This window comes from Perognathus longimembris, chromosome 14 (assembly GCF_023159225.1).
Source record: "Perognathus longimembris pacificus isolate PPM17 chromosome 14, ASM2315922v1, whole genome shotgun sequence".
NCBI lineage: Eukaryota > Metazoa > Chordata > Mammalia > Rodentia > Heteromyidae > Perognathus > Perognathus longimembris.
The window spans coordinates 46,669,658-46,688,677 of record NC_063174.1 but is presented as its reverse complement, the minus strand read 5'-3'; the positions used below and the strand labels follow the sequence as shown (position 1 = coordinate 46,688,677).

At 39.7% G+C, this 19,020-nt stretch overlaps 1 protein-coding gene across 1 annotated transcript in view; it reads left to right on the top strand.

The window, feature by feature from the left end:
* Positions 1-19,020, top strand: part of Ston2 (stonin 2) — a 116,281-nt gene that overhangs the window by 85,940 nt on the left and 11,321 nt on the right. The window contains 1 exon segment of the mRNA XM_048362855.1: positions 4,746-4,784. Within this exon segment, the coding sequence (XP_048218812.1) occupies positions 4,746-4,784 (39 nt within the window).

Here is a 19,020-nt window from a genome sequence, read left to right as displayed (position 1 = left end):
GAGGCTATGCAGAACTGCAGACAGATGGGCCCACATGGCAAGCTCCTCCTCCCCACACACTGTGGTGAACATGTGAGCAACAGGCAGTAAATGTTAGCTTCCATAGAGCTGAGAAGTCTAATTGGCTTCTTGGTAAATATCCAAGAGTTATGAATGGCTTAATTCTGACTATTTATTGAGTACTTACACGTGCCAAGCTCCAAAAGTCCAGTGCTTTATACATATTATCTCCTTTAATACCTCTGTCTTGTTGGTTAGGAAACAAGGGCTAAAGAAACCCCAAATTCTGGCCATTTGCACTGTACTGACAGCCTTTTCACAGAAAAGATGGACAGGAAAGCCCCTGCTTCCTCTTCCCGTGTCCTCTTTCTAGGTCCCATGATTCACACCCTTTCCTTACAATCCTGAAAATCCTGTGAGGTTGAGTAGTGCAGAGAGTTTGACACTCCCATCTGCTCTTGACTTCTTAAAAGTATTTTTCTGTAAGTGCCAAATGGTTCTGTGACTATCTCTCTGCTTTCCACAGTGAAGTCAAATGGTACCAGTGATATCCTTTGAGTGTTTCGTGTGGGGCAGGCATTAGTTCTTGTGGCAGGTTGGGGCTAGGATTTGACCTAAACAACAAGTGTACATAAAGGACTTGGAGAAGAAAGGAAAGTGAGCCTAAAACTTAAATCCACTTCCTAGAGGATAGAGTTGAATGTTTGTTCCTTTTTGAATCATACCTGATATTAGATAAAGTATTGGGGGGGGGGACAATAGAACTGGAGAAAATATTGGTAAGAACAATGGAATAGGAGGGAAAAAAAGATATTCTTCCCATATTGGGCAGTAGCCACCATCACCCCCGTTACTGTCCAGCCATCTCTGCTTTCTCTGCTCACGTTTCCCCACTCCAACAGAACCCTGATACTAGAAATAGCAAATGTGAGGGGTGTTTCTAATTGAAATAGGCAAAAAACAAAAGACTGAAAATCTCTGATAAGTAAGTATATTTATCACATATATACTATATGCAGCATTGTATATATGGATGAATGTAGAATGTGACTATAAAGAACTGCTTAGAAGGGGAAGGGGGAAAAGATAATTGCTGGGCACCAGTGGCTCCCACCTATAATCCTAGCTACTCAGGAGGCTGAGATCTACGAATTGCCGTTTGAAGCCAGCCTAGGCAGGAAATTCCATGAGACTTTTATTTCCAATTAAGTACAAACAAAACAAAACAAAAAGCTGGAAGTGGAGCTGTGAATCAAGTGGTACAGTGCTAGACTTGAGCAAAACAGCTCGGGAACAGAGTCCAGGCCCAAAGTTCAATCTTCAAGACACACACGCACACAGAGAGAAACAGAGAGAGAGAGAGAGAGAGAGAGAGAGAGAGAGAGAGAGAGAGAGAGAGAGAGAGAGAGAGAGAGAGGACTTTGTTTCTGTTTTGCTTTTTCTCTTCTTTTTTTTTTGGCCAGTCCTGGGCCATGAACTCAGGGCCTGAGCATGTCCCTGGCTTTTGCTCAAGGCTAGCACTCTGCTAGTTGAGCCACAGCGCCACTTCTGGCTGTTTTCTATGTATGTGGTGCTGAGGAATCGAACCCAGGGCTTCATATATTTGAGGCAAGCACTCTTGCCACTAGGCCATATTCCCAGCCCCTCTCTTCTTTCTTGAAGGCAGGAGCAAGGCATATATTTCTTTTTCTCATAAAATATCTTTTTTATTGCCTTGACTTATACCATGTGAGACTGTGAAATGTAATGTACATTAATTATTTGGCATTTAAATGACAGTGAATTCCTACTAAGCACAAACATATTTAACTAGATTAAATTCAGCAATTAGTTGAAGTTTATCCTTTCAAAGTAGATTTTTTTTTTGGTCCAGTTCTGGGGCTTGAACTCAGGGTCTGAGCACTGTCCCTGACTTCCTTTTGCTCAAAGCTAACACTCTACCATTTGAGTCACAGCACCACTTCCAGCCTTTTCTGTATATGTGGTGCTGAGAATAGAACCCTGGGCTTCATAAAGCGTGCTAGGCAAGTACTCTACCACTAGGCTATTATATTCCCAGCCAAATTAGTTCTTTTTTAAATTTAATTTTATTTTAATTTTATTTTGTTATGTATAGTTACATAAGTCAGGTACTGAGTACATTTTTTTAAAAAACAGTGTCACCTCTTCCCTTGTTTTTTCCCTCCCAACCCTCCCTCCCATAAGTTGTACAGTTCATTTCCAACATAGTGTCTAGTGAGTATCACTGCTGTAGCATATATTTTTTAATTAGCTATACAAAGGGATCTCACTGTGAAGTACATGTATACAGTATATTCCAGTCAGTCCACTCCACCTTCACATAAGTAAATGCCCTGACTAACTTTACTCATGGGTTCTGTGTTTTTTGTCTGCTCACAATTCTTATAAAAGTAATTTTCTGAGTCTGAGCTAGATTGCATACATCTACAAAGACTGTAAATCTTGACAGGGACTAATGACAGTAACAATGCTAAATTTCTGTTTGGGAAGTCCTTTTGGAACCAATTTGAAAGACATCAATAATTGATAGAAACCATTTTCCTTTTCATAATAGTAGCAGCTAAAGATATAACAGTTTTCATACATTGTATCATTTATCAACCATGCCCAGGAGATAGATATTAGTTACTTCCTTATGGGTTAGGAAATTAAAGCTGAACTATACAGCCTTGTATCCAAGATGACACCCAACAAGAGTTAATCAACTTCAAATTTCTAGCTCTAAAGACCATGCTCCTAATATATGGTACCTTAAAAAAAAAATCAGGATTGATGCTTGAGTTTTGACTGTTTTGAAGAAATATACCCTATCAACTTTAAGGAATGATTTGGCACCACTCAGATCACATTGAAGAACCCATCCTGAAGCCACTTCCAAGATGCAATTCTGAATGTCTATTATAACTGCACCAATGCAATATACATGGCTCACCATAGCAAATACACAGATACAAACAGCCATGCATGCACACACACACAGTGGGGTCTGAACTCACAGTCTCATGCTTACTATGCTTGTGGTCTAACCACTTGAGCCATGGCTCCTATCTTCTTTTGGTAGTTATTTTTGGAGATGGAGTCTTAAAAATGCTTCTTTTTAGGCTACCCTCAAACTCAATCCTCCAGAATTCAGCCTTTTGAGTAGTTAGTTAGGATTACAGCTCTAAACCACTGGTGCTCACTCTCTCGGTAATGTTGACCTGTGTTCATGTTTTAAGAAACATGGAGGGTCTCAGTGATCATTGAGATGACTTCACAAATATTCTTCCAAAGATAGTGTTTCTGTAGGTGTGCATACTTGCTTGTCGAGGTAAGTTTGGTATTAGAAATGTTCCTTCCTTAGCATTCCAAATGTGTGTAAAATATCTAGTTTACAATGAGACAGTACAATTATTTCATACATCTGAAGGATTCATAGGGGGGAGAGGGTAACAAACAAGCTTATTTTCCTGTCAAGTTTTGAAGCCTCTGTTAGGGTTTGTTGCTTTGTTCAGACAGTGATCCATGTCCTTCTTGTGAATGGACCTGTGACGATGTGTCAGTGTAGTTGTGTAGTGACTCACTTGCTGGGGTAAAGGGCACTTCTGTATGTGCAAGCTTTGGCTTAACACTTGTCCCCACACCACGACAGTTGGTTTCCTTTTCCTGTGTTTATTCCCAGCTACACCTGCAAGTTAAGTACAGTGCTTGGTTCAGGTTTGCCTCCAAGTAAATATGGATTGGATGCCTGCTAGGTGGAGCCATTGGATTACACGCTGACACAATGAGTACACAATGATGATTACAAACGGTAAAAATAAAAACATAAATGAAACATTGAAGCCTTAGCCTTCCAGTCACTTACAGTCTAGTCTGTTCTTGGGTAGGAGAGATACATCTTTCCTTCTCTTTTTCTTTGTCCTCAACTCAGTACATATTATTTTATATTCTAATTCTAAATCAAGGCCCTTTTCCTCCCCTCCTCCCTGCCCCCCTGCCTCTTTCCTTCCCCTCCCCCTCCTCCTTTCCCTCTCTTTCAATCTCTCTTTCTCTGTCTCTGGACTTCATCCTATATAATAGGCTAAAAGCCATTTGACATGGCATCTGTCCAACAAAAACAATCAATTCATAGCATACATTTTCTCTTTGTTCCCCATCCCCCTACAAAACCATTGATGGCAGTGTATTATGTTAATTATTGTTGCAAACGCAATCATTTACCAGGTGTCTGCTCTGCAGTGCACTGTGCCTGCCACTTATTCACATTATCTGTGACTATCACAGCCTCCCACAGGGCATCATTCACTTCACAAGCAAGGGACCTGAGGCGTAGCGACTTAAATAACGTTCCTAACATTACCACATCCTATTTGTGGTATAGTACAAGCCCATATTCTCTCCCTGTGTCATTCTCCTTATAGAGCTGTTTTGCTGAACTTCTTAGATAATATAAACATCCTTCTGTGTCAATGGTCAGTCAACTCATGCACCTACAAAGCAATGTGGTCAGCAGAAATTGGCACCTTGTCTCTGGCATCGTGGCCACACACTTCTTTTAATAATTCTGGTTGACCTGGAATGTCACAAAAGACCCAATTGACCTTTGCAAACAAGTTCTGATCTAAGCTTTCGCATCACTACAGGAAGAGCCTATGTATTTTGAGAAACCTCCACTATTTCAGTCCTAGCTTACTGGACTGTCTCTCTCAAATGGATTTAATTCTTCTTGCTGTCCTCTATTCTAGAAACTTGTTGGCACCTAGTGGAGTCTGTTGCTGATGAAGGTGAGTACTGCCATGAGCTAAGCACTGAGCAGGCAGCTAGTAAGGCAAATGTCCATGCTTCTGAATGGTTATTGAAACCAGCACAGTCCAGATTTTAGCTGTCCTGGACTCTGACTTTCTTATACCACTTCAACTTATTCTACATGTATGATCATGTTTATTGGGCTCCAATCATGAAGGCAGGTCAAAAGCCAGCAAATCACCATGAGTTTAAAAATCTCATCTCATACTTTTTAGCCTCAGAAATTTAGGGTTGTTGTCTTGGGAGGAAAGCCTTTCTGGAGATTGACACCAGTTTGTTTGGTTTTGGTTTTGTTGCCAGTCCCGGGGCTTGAACTCAGGGCCTGAGCACTGTCCCTGGCTTCTTTTTGCACTCTGCCACGTGAGCCATAGCGACACTTCTGGCTTTTTCTATACATGTGGTGCTAAGGAATCGAACCCAGGCCTTCAAGTATCTGAGGCGAACACTTTACCACTAGGTTATATTCCCAGCCCCTGACACGAGTTTAGAGTAGACAGCATTTGTTGTCAGTATGATTAATGCCAGTTATTTATGCTGCTAGAAAGCTACTTGAGAACTGTAGTAAGATTACTATAAATTGTGTTTCTTACCTGTGAGTGTAGACTTTATAGGTATTTTTTTTTCCCCAGTTCTCACAATAATTTTTTTTTTTTTTTTTTTTTTTTGCCAGTCCTGGGGCTTGGATTAAGGGCCTGAGCACTGTCCCTGGCTTCTTTTTGCTTAAGGCTAGCACTCCGCCACTTGTGTCACAGCGCCACTTCTGGCCATTTTCTATATATGTGGTGCTGGGGAATTGAACCCAGGGCCTCATGTATACGGGGCAAGCACTCCTGCCACTAGGCCATATCCCCAGCCCCCTCACAATAATTATTTGCATAAAAGTGAATACACAGCTGGCATCCCAACCAGATATATATATATATAGTGAGCACTTTGCAGTGCTTGAGGCATTCTGGCTGTTGTCTTACCCAGGTAGAATATCAGCTTCTTTGCCAGCTTGGCTTCAGCTATTCAGGCAGAATGTGACAGTTATTTCCTTTTGGGATGCTCACAGCACTTTTTATATACCTGTAAGATCACTTATATGGTGCTGGAATCACTTTAACCATACTGTAATCAGTTGTTTATCTGACTCATTCCTTTGCTAGATTTTGAACTTATTGATGTCTCTGTCAGGGGATTGTTCATTTTTTTACATCTGGTCTATCTATCATATACCTGATAGTCTCATGTAGTGGCAGGACTGGGTTAAATCTTGATTTTATCCTTTGCATATGTCACACTGCCTGGTAACAAATAGAATATGTTCAATTAAATGTTGAATAAATATAATCTCACGGGGCTGGTAACATGGCCTAGTGGCAAGGGTGCTTGCCTTGTACACACGAAGCCCTGTGTTCGGTTCCCCAGCACCACATATATAGAAAACGGCCAGAAGTGGTGCTGTGGCTCAAGTGGTAGAGTGCTAGCCTTGAGCAAAAAGAAGCCAGGGACAGTGCTCAGGCCCTGAGTCCAAGGGCCAGTACTGGCAAAATAAATAAATAAATAAAATCTCACACTCTGTTTTTCTTCTTTGAATTTTTTAAAGTTGTAACTGAGTGCAATTTTCTGGTTATCTTTTTCTTTTTAAAGAAACTATGTTTTTTTTGCTTCCATATCAATTTATACATTATCAGAATGTCATCCTATACATAGAGAGAAGAGAGGGTTAAGGCCTACTACTCTTTTCAATGTGAATATCCAGTTGTTCCAACACTTTTTATTGAAGACTTTTCCTTTGAATTCACAATACCTTTGTCAAAATATGATTGTTTTATGTAATTGTCTACTTCTAGACTCTTCCTTTCCACTGACCTAGCTGTTCTTCCTATTACACTATGTATAGTAAATCTTGAAATTTGGTAAAGTCCTCCAACATTTTTTTCCTTTAAGAACATTTTGGCTGTTGATACACTATGATGGAAGTTGACAAGCTGTCAAAACACAAATAAATGAAAAAAATAAGACCTGGAATTTTTATTGGGAATTCTATTGATTCTATAGATCAACTTTAGAACAGTTTTCTTTGTAACAGTTTTAAGCATTTAAATCCAAGGAACATGAAATCTCCCTATATTTATGGCCTTCTTTGATTTCATTAATGTTTTGTACTTTTTACACCATAGAAATTATTATCAAATTTACTTCTGTGTATTTGATTTTTATAGGGTATATTTAATTTTTTCATCTCTATCATATTTCAACATATATATTTTTAATTTATTTATTTGTTTGTTTGTTTATTTATTTGTTTGTTTATTTGCCAGTCCTAGGGCTTGAACTCAGAGCCTGAGTACTTTCCCTGGCTTCTTTTTTGCTCAAGGCTAGCACTCTGCCACTTGAGCCACAGTGCCCCTTCTGGCCATTTTGTATGTATGTGGTGCTGGGGAATCGAACCTAGGGCTTTGTGCACACGAGGCACGCACTCTTGCCACTAGGCCATATCCCCAGCCCTCAACATACATTTGAATTTAAAATAACAACTTCATACCTTAAGACCTTAATGTATTTGTTCACTTATTAGTTTTTTGGGGTTTTTTTAGTGCTGAGTTTCGAACCCAGTTGTTCATACTTGCTAGGCAAGTGCTATTCCACTGAGCTAAATATCAGCCCCACTTATTAGTTTTAATGGTTTTGTTCATCCATAGATTTTTCTAAGGTAAAAATCACTGTGAATAAACATAGTTTTCCTCTCTTTTACTTATTCCTTTCATTGCTTACTGTCATGCCTAAAGAATGTAATACAAAACTGAGTAGAAACAATGAGGTGAAGAATACATTCAGTATTTAACCATTATGATGTCAGTTGAGGAAAATCTCTTATTAGCTTACTGAGAGGTTTGTTTTTAATCATTTGTGGATATTAAGATTTACTGGATAGTTTTTCTGCATTTATTGAGGTAATGTCACAAGATATTCCTGTACAACATACTTCTATTATATTGATGGGCTAGGCATGTGTGTGTGTGTGTGTGTGTGTGTGTGTGTGTGTGTGTGTGTGTGTGTGTGTATTAGGGCTTTAAATCAGCCTGGGTGCTGTCCCTTAGCTTTTTTCACTCAAGGCTAGCATCCTACCACTAGAGCCACAGTGCCACTTCTGGTTTTCTTTTTTTTTTGGGGGGGGGGTGTGGGGAGGGGTGGTTAATTGGAGATAAGTGTCTTACAGACTTTCTGCCTGGGCTAGCTTCAAATCTCAATTCTCAGATCATAGCCTCCTGAGTAACTATGATTTTAGGCATGACCCACTGCCATCAGCTCTCGGCATGCATTTTTAAAGAGACCACCATGATATAGTACCATACATAGTCTGATATCACCTGACCCCCCACAGTGAACTTCGGAGCACTTTGGCCTGTTATTTTAGCTTCTCTTTCATCCCTCTTCTTTACAGTACAGGTGTCTCTTATTGTGATGACTAAAGTGGAATTGGGAGTGCTTTTTATTTCTTTCACTTATCTATACTTTCTTCATTGGCAAGAATTGTGTCTTTTAAAGGTTTTAGAAATTCTTTGTAAGGTCAATTAGACTTTAGAAGGCACCAGAGTGGCCCAGATACACTCCAAAAGTTAACCTAGTCTCTGAAGGGTTAGTGAATTTAATTACAAAGTAAATACATAGAAGAAGAAAAACTCACATAGGAAAGATCAGTTTTGCTCTGATACTGAATGTGCCACGTCCTCTTACATATCCTTGATACTCTTAAAAAGTGTCTCTTAAGTTTCTTAAGAAATCTTGAGATTTTTAAACATGATACTTCCTCTAAATATTTTGGACACTATTTATTCTTTGATAACAGCCCTTATCAAAATTCATATGGATTTATGTCTTTTCTTAAAGCATAGAAATCTTTACACTACAACTGGAAATATAGCTCCATTTAGGTCTGTGTTTATCGTGCACAAGTCCCCGAGTTCAATCTGCAGCACACAGAGAGAGAGAGACCTAGAAACGAGAGACAGGGAGACAGAGATTCCATCTATATAATGTGTTCTCTTCAAAGCGAACCTCTGAAATTTGTATTGTACAATCTAACTTATAATATGACTAAGTTTCTTATTTAGTGATAGGCTGACAGTAGCACCTTATGTCCCTTTCTTGACTTCTCTCACATGCAGAGAAACAGGCCAATCTGTGTGCTTGAATAGCAAAGGCTATTCAAGTTAATCCTAGGAAGTGCCCTCAATATAGGACACAAAGGCTACTATTTTTAAAGAGTAGAAGGCAGCATGTTTGTCAACATTACCTGGCGTGTCGCAGCTGGACAAGAAGCTTTAGATTTGAAAATAGCGGTCCCAATCCCATTACCTCATCTCTGCTTACTGAATTCTCTGACTTTAAAGGTCAACAGGAATCAGATTTGCTTCATGAAAACAGATTATGAGGATCAGTCATCCTTTATCCAATAGCATACTTTATTACTTTTTACTACCCTGTGTGTTCCCACAGAAGCAGCCAACTCTTGCATATATGTTCTACAGTTAACCTATTTCAATGTCTGCCTTCCAAACTTTTTGAGCATACATAATGTACTTGTTGATAACTCGATTAGATATTGCTGGTAACACCTTACTCTTACTGTCTTGCATTGCCTGTTTTGAATGTTGTCCTGTGGACATTCACATCCCAGAGTAACAAGCAAAATGTAGGCCTTAACATGCTATTTGCAGAGCTATTCCTATAGATTGTTTGTTTATGAAAGTGTGGGTACAGAGTCGACTGATTGAGGGAAATAACTTGAGATGGCAATCGTGGGTATGTAAGTAACGGCAGGATTTGGGTGCCTTTAATTAATTCTTGTGTGTGATTCTGCACCTTCAGATATTTTACCACTTCTCTAATAAAAGTCAAGGAATTTAATCTTTTTGATGTTTGTAGGAATGAACCATTGTTTATTTTAGAACTTGGTAATTGGAAAAATTGATAAAACCATTACAGTTTGAAATGGATGCACATGTGAATGCATTAGATCCTGAGCCACTCCCACTTGAGTAAAGAACACTCACACTGTAGTCCTAGAGATTCTAGGACAGCCAGCTAGCCCAAAGAAACTGAGACTGGCAATTGATAAATGACAGAAATTTATTCTCACAGTTACAGAGGCTTAGAGATCCAAAATCAAGGTTCAATGTCTGAGGAGGACCCTAGCCTCCACTTACAAAATGGTGGCTTGAGCTCTTTGGCAGAAATGACAGAAAGACCAAAAAACCCTAGCTACTTCCCAAATTCTTTTTATAAAGGTTCTGTGTCATACATAAGTGCTAAATCTTCCAGAGTTAATCACTTTCTCAAAGTCACCTGTTCTTCAAGCCTGCTTCTAAACATGGTCAGGAATATTAGGAGCTGTGTGTGTGTGTGTGTGTGTGTGTGTGTGTGTGTGTGTGTGTGTGTGTGTGTGTGTGTGTTTGTGTGTGTGTGTGTGTTGATAAGGATAGAATTCTCTCTGTCTCAAGACAAGTGAGAAAAAGAAAAAGACAACAGGAAAGGGTGGCAAAAAGGAAGGGAAGAAGTGGAGGAGATGAGAGAGGAAGAGTGTAGAAGGACACACATTTGCTGTAATATTCATGATGCTTCTGAAACCGGTCAAAATCTCAGGAATCCCCTCCTGGTCATTACTGTGTATTCGTTGGGCACTTGGGTGTGTATCTAAGAAAGGGACATAAAAAGAATGGTGTTCTGAAATAAGGTCATATTATCCCTGGCCATGGCAGCAGCTACAACCATTAGTTGTTCAGGAATTAGAAGGCTAGTTTTAAAACACTCTAGAAAGCAAAGAAGAATAGCAGTGATGTTCATTTTATTTCCATCCTAGGCAAGAGGAAAAGACAAGTTTGTAGGTAATGTAACTTTCTCAAGAACTCAAGAGTATAGCAGAGCCAGCTCATTCTGATTCTAGAGGTTAAGCTTATCTTCCTCTGCCTTGTCATGGCCCTAAACAGGCAGTGGAAATTAGCATGGAGCCAGGAAATCAATCCAGAATTAATATGAACCATTCTTAAACCAGTATTTCCTTTATAAACCTGTGTCCATGTTGGAGACACTTGTGTGTTCGTGTATATGTGCTGAGAAAAGAGCATGTTGTAGCAAGTCAGGAACATGCTGAGGGAGTAAATCATCTGGGAATAACTTTTTACTCTGTTGGCCCACAAATTACTTGGAAATTTGGGCAGATTTGAGAGTTCAACTAGATCCTTACAGGCTAGAATAAATCTGTTGAGATGCTAGACATCAGATGTTCTCCTGTTTTTCTAAGATTTTCTTAACTCAATGCGCTTACAGTTTTATTAACTGCATCTATCATCAATCTGTAAGCATGTCTATTTTGATCATAGTAACTAAGAGAGAGTTAGACAAGTACTAAAACAAAATCAAATTACCAAATCCAAACTCAATTGGAAAGAAGTGGCCTATTGCATACACAAATTGTTTGTAATTTTGTTGTTGTCATTGTTGCTGATTTAAAGAGAAATGAGTGTTGGGTAAAGTAGGTGAAAACAATCTGCAGGTCCTTTTAGTTTATAGAAATCATCCCTCATCTTGGCACTCCATTCTTCTTCAGTTTCTTAAAAAAGTAAAGGAAGTCAGTCAGACTTGGTTCAGACTCAGAATGTTTTCAGCCCCAGTATACAAATCCACAAGACTATATAATAATTGTGTGAGAGCTACCCCACTCCAGGCATTTCCCCTCCCACTAGCACCTTGATTAAATTTACAGAACGTCTCCCCTAGCTCAGGGGTTCAACAAGAATCAGACTTTGACTGTGACCTGTAATAATGGTACTACTATCTGTTTTAGGACAGTGAAATAGAGAAGAGAGTGTACGTAAAGTAGGTATGCCCCCTTACAGTACATCTTTTTGTTAGCCATTGTGCTTGGATGTGTGCCAGTCATTTGTAAATCTGGTCCTCTTCTCTGTATCCTATTGTATGTAAATATCACAATGTATAAACAATTTATACTAATTTAAAGAAAGGGGGGAAACGAGCTTGTGAAGGCAATCACAAGTTGCTCACACCTAGCTACCTAGGGGGCTGAGATCTGAGGATCATAGTTTGAAGCCAGACTCTTATCTCCAATTAACTACCAAAAAAGCCGAAGTGGAGCTGTGCCTCAAGTAGTGTGCTAGCCTTGAGCATAAAAGCTCACGTGCAGCACTCAGGCCCTGAGTTCAAGCCCCAGGACAACAACACACACACACACACACACACACACACACACACACACACACACACACACATACAGCTTGTAAAGGCAGGGTGGTATGTCTTTCCTCATTGCAGTTACAGCTCTAAGAATTATCCTGTAATTACCTGAATCTTAATTTTACCTGTTTGCCCAAGCAGAATGAGGTTCTTAGAAATTGATACTCTTGATCATATGTAACACCGAGGTTCAGTTCTTTTCACCCCACTTTAGGGTATATTGCTCACCCTAGTCCTTCACTGAAATATGGAATCTTGACTGTTTCTCCACCCCTCAGGGATCCAGAAATTCCTTTGACTTGACAAGTGTGTGTCCCAGGCTGTTGCTGGGATGTATCCCCGCGGGGCAGCCAAGAGAAAGGCAATGTGGGGACCCAGAAACATGAGTGAAGTTTCCATAATGGTGGGCAGGCAGCTCTCACGAGTCCTGCTTATGGGACTTGGGCTCAGTCCTGATACCTCCTGAGCCTAAGCACTAGGCTCAACATTCTCCCCTACAGGGTCTTCTCTACCAAGCTCTGAAACAATCCATTGTCAGACATTCACAGAGCGTGTAAAAGACAAATGACTCAGACCGCAGAAACCAATCAGTATGCTGCCGTGTGGCGAGCTCATGGGAATAGGAACGAATAGGAGAGAAGCAACTACTTTTTTGCTAAGATAATAAAAAAATAAATTTTAAAATGCAAGTTAGGATCTGGGTGCTGGTGACTCATGTCTGTAATCCTAACTACTCAGGAGGCTGAGATCTAAGGCTCATGGTTCCAAGCCAGCCCAGGCAGGAAAGTACATGAGACTTTTATCTTGAATTAACCACCAAAACATTGAAAGTAGAGCTGTGGCTCAAATGATAAAGCACTAGCCTTGAGCAAACAAATATATAAAAAAAAAAAACCCACAACTGATATCAAAAAAGGCATCTTGCTGGTTGCTGTGGTTTATGCCTATAATCCTAGCTACTCAGGAGACTGAGATCTGAGGATCATGGTTCAAAGTCAGCCCTGGCACGAAATTCCACCGGACTCTTATCTCTCATTAACCACCAGAAAACCAGAAGTGGCACGGTGGCTCAAAGTGGTTGAGTGCTAGGTTTGAGCAAAAGAGCTATTAAATCAGGAGCCACTAAGCTGAAGCTGAAGTTTGTTACAAGAAAAGGACAAAAATAGCAAATCCAAAATCTGAGCATTGGACAAAGCTTAAGAACTGTGGACAATGATTAAACAGAGGCAAAAGTTTAGAATGAGAGAAAAGACTGATTATTGGCTGGTATGCAAGGATACCCACCAGCAACCTGCATGAAGTGGACTATACTCTCTCATTCTTGCTCTTCTGTGTGTTGGGTCACCAGTCTTGATAAATAGGGAAGAAGTAGAAAGGCAAGCTGGACCATTCTATGGAAGAAGGTACTTAGTACAGTTTCATAGGTTCCTTTAGCAAGTAAAAACAGAATGCAGTGTCTTCCTAGAGATTCTGGGAAGTAATGGTAAATGGAAGTTTGATGCATTTGCTTCTTGGCTTTGGGAATATCTCTGACCAGGTAACTTTGCCAGCATGAAAGCATCCTGTCTCCTAGATATGGTTGAGGACATCCTGGCTCTGCTTTTTATTTTCTCAGCATGTTCCATGCGAGTACTCTTTTCCCCTGCACACATTTGCATGTTAGGAGGTGATATTGCCTCACCTTTTGCTCAAAGACTTCACTGTCTTAATAGATGTTAGTTGTTATTTAATTAATGTCTTTTCCCTGTTGCACAAAACCCCTAAAAAGCTGAAGTCAAGATAACTCTTGCCAATTCCAAAAGTTATGAGAAAAATTAAGATTTTAGCTTAATAAACTTTAAGGAGACAACAGAATTAATGAAAATTAAAATCAGTGAATCATTGAAGCACGGTCTGCTCAGCAAAATGAAGAGATTAGTTAAGTTTTACTATGTTGAAAATCTTTTCACATAGCCTGTGCTGGAGACTCATACCTGTATTCCTAGCTACACAGGAGGTTGAAATGTGATGATTGGAGTTTGGGCAGACAAATCGGAGAGACTCTTATCTCCAATTAACCAGCAAAAAGCTGGAACTGGAGGCATGGTTCAAGTGGTTGAGTGCCAACTGTGAATGAAAAAGACAAGCAAGAGCACAAAGCTCTGAGTTTAAGCCCTAGTATCAGAAAGAAAAAAAGTTTTATGAAGCTGAGCACCTGTGGCTTATGCTTATATTTCTAGCTAGTCAGGAGGCTGAGATCTGAGGACTGCAGTTTAGTAGCCAGCCCAGGCAGAAAAGTCCATGAGACTCTTATCTCCAATAAACCAGAAAAGGCCAGAAATGGTGCTGTGGCTCAAGTGGTAGAGTGCTAGCCTTGAATACAAAGAGGCTCAGGGACAGCGGCCAGGCCCTGAATTCAAGCCCAGGACTGACAAAAAAAAAGTTTATTTACTTTATAGATTGCAAAAAAATATTTACTATCTTTTCTGTATCTGTCACTGGTTATAGTTTTAAACATATTTTCATATATTTCAGTATAGACTCATTTGAATATGACTGCCATTTTGTGTTAAGAATCCTATGGTAGGGCTGGGGATATGTCCTAGTGGCAAGAGCTCTTGCCTCGTATACTTGAAGCCCTGGGTTCGATTCTCCAGCACCACATATACAGAAAATGGCCAGAAGTGGCGCTGGCAAAAAACAACAACAACAACAAAAAGAATCCTATGGTAATCTAAGAATATTTATTCTTGCCACTCCCAGTAAGTTTCAGTGAACATCTCTCCATAACTTTTAACAAGTTAGTTTAGCAAGAGAAAAAGATGATGGCAAAATAGTGTCTTACTTTTTACATCTTTGGTTGCAATAATCACTTGAGTGATTACAATAATCACTTCATCTACTGTAAATTTTTGTTGTTGGTCGTAACCAGTTGTTGTTGAACTTGGGGCCTGGGTGCTGTCCCTGAACTCTTTCTTCATCTCAAGGCTAGTGCTCTACCACTTGAGCCACAGCACCACTTCTAGTTTTCTGGAGAAAAGTCTCACAGACTTTTTTGCTGGGCTGGCTTTGAACCTCGATCCTCGGATCTCTAGCTAGGTGTGAGCCACCAGTGCCCAGCTTACTTTTTTTTTTTTTTTTTTTGGCCAGTCCTGGGCCTTGGACTCAGGGCCTGAGCACTGTCCCTGGCTTCTTCCCGCTCAAGGCTAGCACTCTGCCACTTGAGCCACAGCGCCGCTTCTGGCCGTTTTCTGTATATGTGGTGCTGGGGAATCGAACCTAGGGCCTCGTGTATCCGAGGCAGGCACTCTTGCCACTAGGCTATATCCCCAGCCCCACCCAGCTTACTTTTTTGAGAACATAAAACAGATTGTGTTCTAACACTAAAGAATCAACCGTTTCTCTTTAGCCTGCATCAGTAAAGACACCAGTTCTTAGGAACTGAAAGTCTCCCCTGCAGTACAGGAAGAGAAACTCATCTTAATAGATAACTTTTGTTGGGCAGGAACCCAGCTCGTAGCACCAAACCAATTTGCATGTAGGAAGTGGAATGTATAGTAATTAAACTAATGTTGAATTTTTGGTTTTGGCTTCATTTTAATGAGTCAGTAAAATGGAATTGTGGGTAATAGTTAACTTTGTAGTCAAGGTAATTAGCTTTTGCTTGTTTCTTATTGGAAAAATTTGCCAGGCTTTTATTGCCCCTCATTTCTTCTAGCACTGCCCTCACCAGTAAGTTATAACTGTGTTAGGAAAGATATAATTGCTTCTTTCTCAACAGACTGCTGTTAAGCTTAGCTTGTGTATTTTCTTTAAGGTTAATTTGTAATTGTGATAAGGGTGTGTTTTGCCTTGTGTCCAAAATAACATTGTTTTTAAAAGAAAGAAAACATTTAAAAAAAACTTATATGCCCCTTACTCCACATAAGACATTTGTTTCCAGTACCAAAGCATTATAAAACATTGCATTTCTATGCTTTCTAATGCACATATATTTTGTACAATAAATGTGGCTTTCCAGTATTAGTAGTAAGAACAACTTACATCCACTATAATAAATATTTGTCTACCAAGTAGTGTTTAATATTTTCCTAAAATCACTGGTAGAAAAACTGAGGCACAGGGAAATTAAAATTGCTCAGAGTTGGGGTTGAGAGTATGGCCTAGTGGCAAGAGTGCTTGCCTTGTATACATGAAGCCCTAGGTTCAATTAATCAGCACCACATATATAGAAAAGGCCAGAAATGGCACTGTGGCTCAAGTGGCAGAGTGCTAGCCTTGAGCAAAAAGAAGCCAGGGACAGTGCTCAGGCCCTGAGTTCATGCCCCAGGACTGGCAAAAAAAAAAAAAAAATATATATATATATATATCCCCAGAGTCATCTAACTCACTAGTAAACTTGCTAATACATAATGGAAACACAGGCAATCTGAATTCAGATTGTAGGTTCTTATTTTTATCCACTCAATTCAGTGTGTCCTGGTCAATTTCCATGTGAATAAACATATACCAAGAGCATTGTCTCAATGGCAACAGGGGTTCCATTTTAAGGACATAACAATTTATATAACCAGTCTCCCATTGTTGAGCATTCAGGAATCCAAACATCCCCATGATAAACATCTACAATGTACATTGTTGCATGCTTGTCTTAGAATAAATGAATATCAGAATTTTTTTTTTTTTTTTTGTCGGTTGTGGTGCTTGAACTCAGGGCCTGGGCGCTGTCCCTAAACCTCTTTATGTTCTACCACTTAAGCCACAGCTCCACTTCCAGCTTTTGAATGATTTGTTGAAGATAAGAGTCTCACGGGGACTTTTCTGCCCCCACTGATTTCAAACCACAATCCTCAGATTTCAACCTCCTCAGTCTCTATCTCCCAAGTAGATTGGGCCACTGTGCCCAGCCAGAGTTCTGGGGGGAAAAAACAATGTTTTTCTCAGTTCTCTAGGGAGGTTGATATTTTACTCAGGTTCACATTGTTACTCGTAGCCTTAATTACAAAAATGGTAATAATATAGTTAACTATATAAAATGTAAATGCTATAAATGTAGTTTCCTGATCCCTTTCATTTTCCATACAATACATCACGTATATGTAAAGAAAAGTGAATTTTCATTTTTACTTTGTGGGGGGGCGGTGGGCACATGTGCACACATGCTGCTCCTGGGGCTTGACATCAAGGCCTGGGTGCTCTCCCTGAGTTTTTGTGTGCAAGGCTGGCACTCTACTACTTGAGCCACAGCTCCACTTCCAGCTTTGCAGTGACTGATTGGAAATAAGTATCTCATGGACTTTTCTACCTAGGCTGACTTTGTACCATGATCCTCAGGTCTCAGTCTACTGAGAAGCTAGGATTACAGGTGTGAGCCAGTAGCACCTGGTTCCTTATCACTTGTAAGGTGCTTTGAAAGGCCTTCGCAATGCTGCACATCTAGAAAGTGTTGTGTACACATTGTTTCTGGTATGGCTCTGGATATACACATGTGAGTATTTGTGTATACATCGTATCTTTTCAAAACGACATTTCCCAAGGAAACTGCTGTCTGTTCGGATACACTTCTTGGAAAGGTAGGTGACAAGCCATCTGTTCCATCCTTGGATAATTACATGTGCGATTATGCATGGCATTGCAGAATTGGGTATGCCTGAAGGGTGAGCCAAGCAATCAGAAACTCAACCTTTGAGTCCCCATTGCCCTTTGGTTCCAAATGGCCAGCAGTGGAAATGGTAGGTGAAAAGGTGATACAGATTCCTGTATGCATCCTTCCAAAGACAAGGAAAATGGAAGAGCTACGCCAAAGCAAAGTTTCTTTTCTCATTCAGTCAACTAACCTTTACTATTTACTGTATGCCCAATAATTGTTACCTGTCCCTTTCCTCCATCAGAATCCCTCTCTCCCGGTTTTTAAAGGCTCCATGTCCTCTTCCCTTCCCACTATGTACAGACACATAGGTCCTTGTGCTACAAAGAACCATTTGGGTTTTTTCTTCATCAAGACTCAAGACTCTGTGTTGCCTTATTTGAGGGACATGCTATTTGATTCGTAATAACTTCTTTATCATAAAATAAGTAAAACCCAAGGCGGAAATTTTAGGGAAAGAAAGAAGAGATTGTATTGTGAGATTGTTATCATATCAGCACTATAACATTCTTCTCCTGTTACTGTAAACTTGTAAACATTTTACCCTGTGGGACTTACTCTATTACGTGCCTCGATTTCTTAATATTCACCCAGTTGTTGAGTATTTAAAATTATTCCTCTGTGACAAATAACTTGAATTTGAATGTATCTCTTTGCTGTGGAGTTACTAAGCCATTGTTTATGAGCATTTGTAAGAGCATCAGTGGAAACTGCCACCAGCTCTTCAGAGTTTTTATGGCAACTTAGTCTCATAGAAAGTGGGGGTGTATTTAGTATTCTCTCATAGAGCCCTTACTTCTCACTAAATGCTGAAAACTTTTTTTTTTTTTTTTTTTTTTTTGCCAGTCCTGGGTCTTGGACTCAGGGCCTGAGTACTGTCCCTGGCTTCTTTTTGCTCAAGGCTAGCACTCTGCCACTTGAGCCACAGCGCCCCTTCTGGCCATTTTCTATATATGTGGTGCTGGGGAATCGAACCCAGGGCTTCATGTATACGAGGCAAGCACTCTTGCCACTAGGCCATGATTCCCAGCCCCTGAAAACTTTTTAAATTACTGATTGTTTGGCTTAATTTTAATTGTTCTTACTATTGGAAAGATTAGATATTTTCCATGTGCTTCTTTGACATTTGTAGTTTATTTCATGAGTCATCTCTTTATATCCTTTGCCCATATTTCCATTGGTGTTTGATGTTTTTCTTATGCACTTGTATGAGCTTAGTACATGCATATTAAAGATAATAACATTGTCTTTAATGTGTATTGATCACAATTGGCTAGAATTCTTTTAAGTATATTGTTTACAGTCATATTTTATCTTAACTGATGAAAGAAAAAAAATTAATGAGGTCA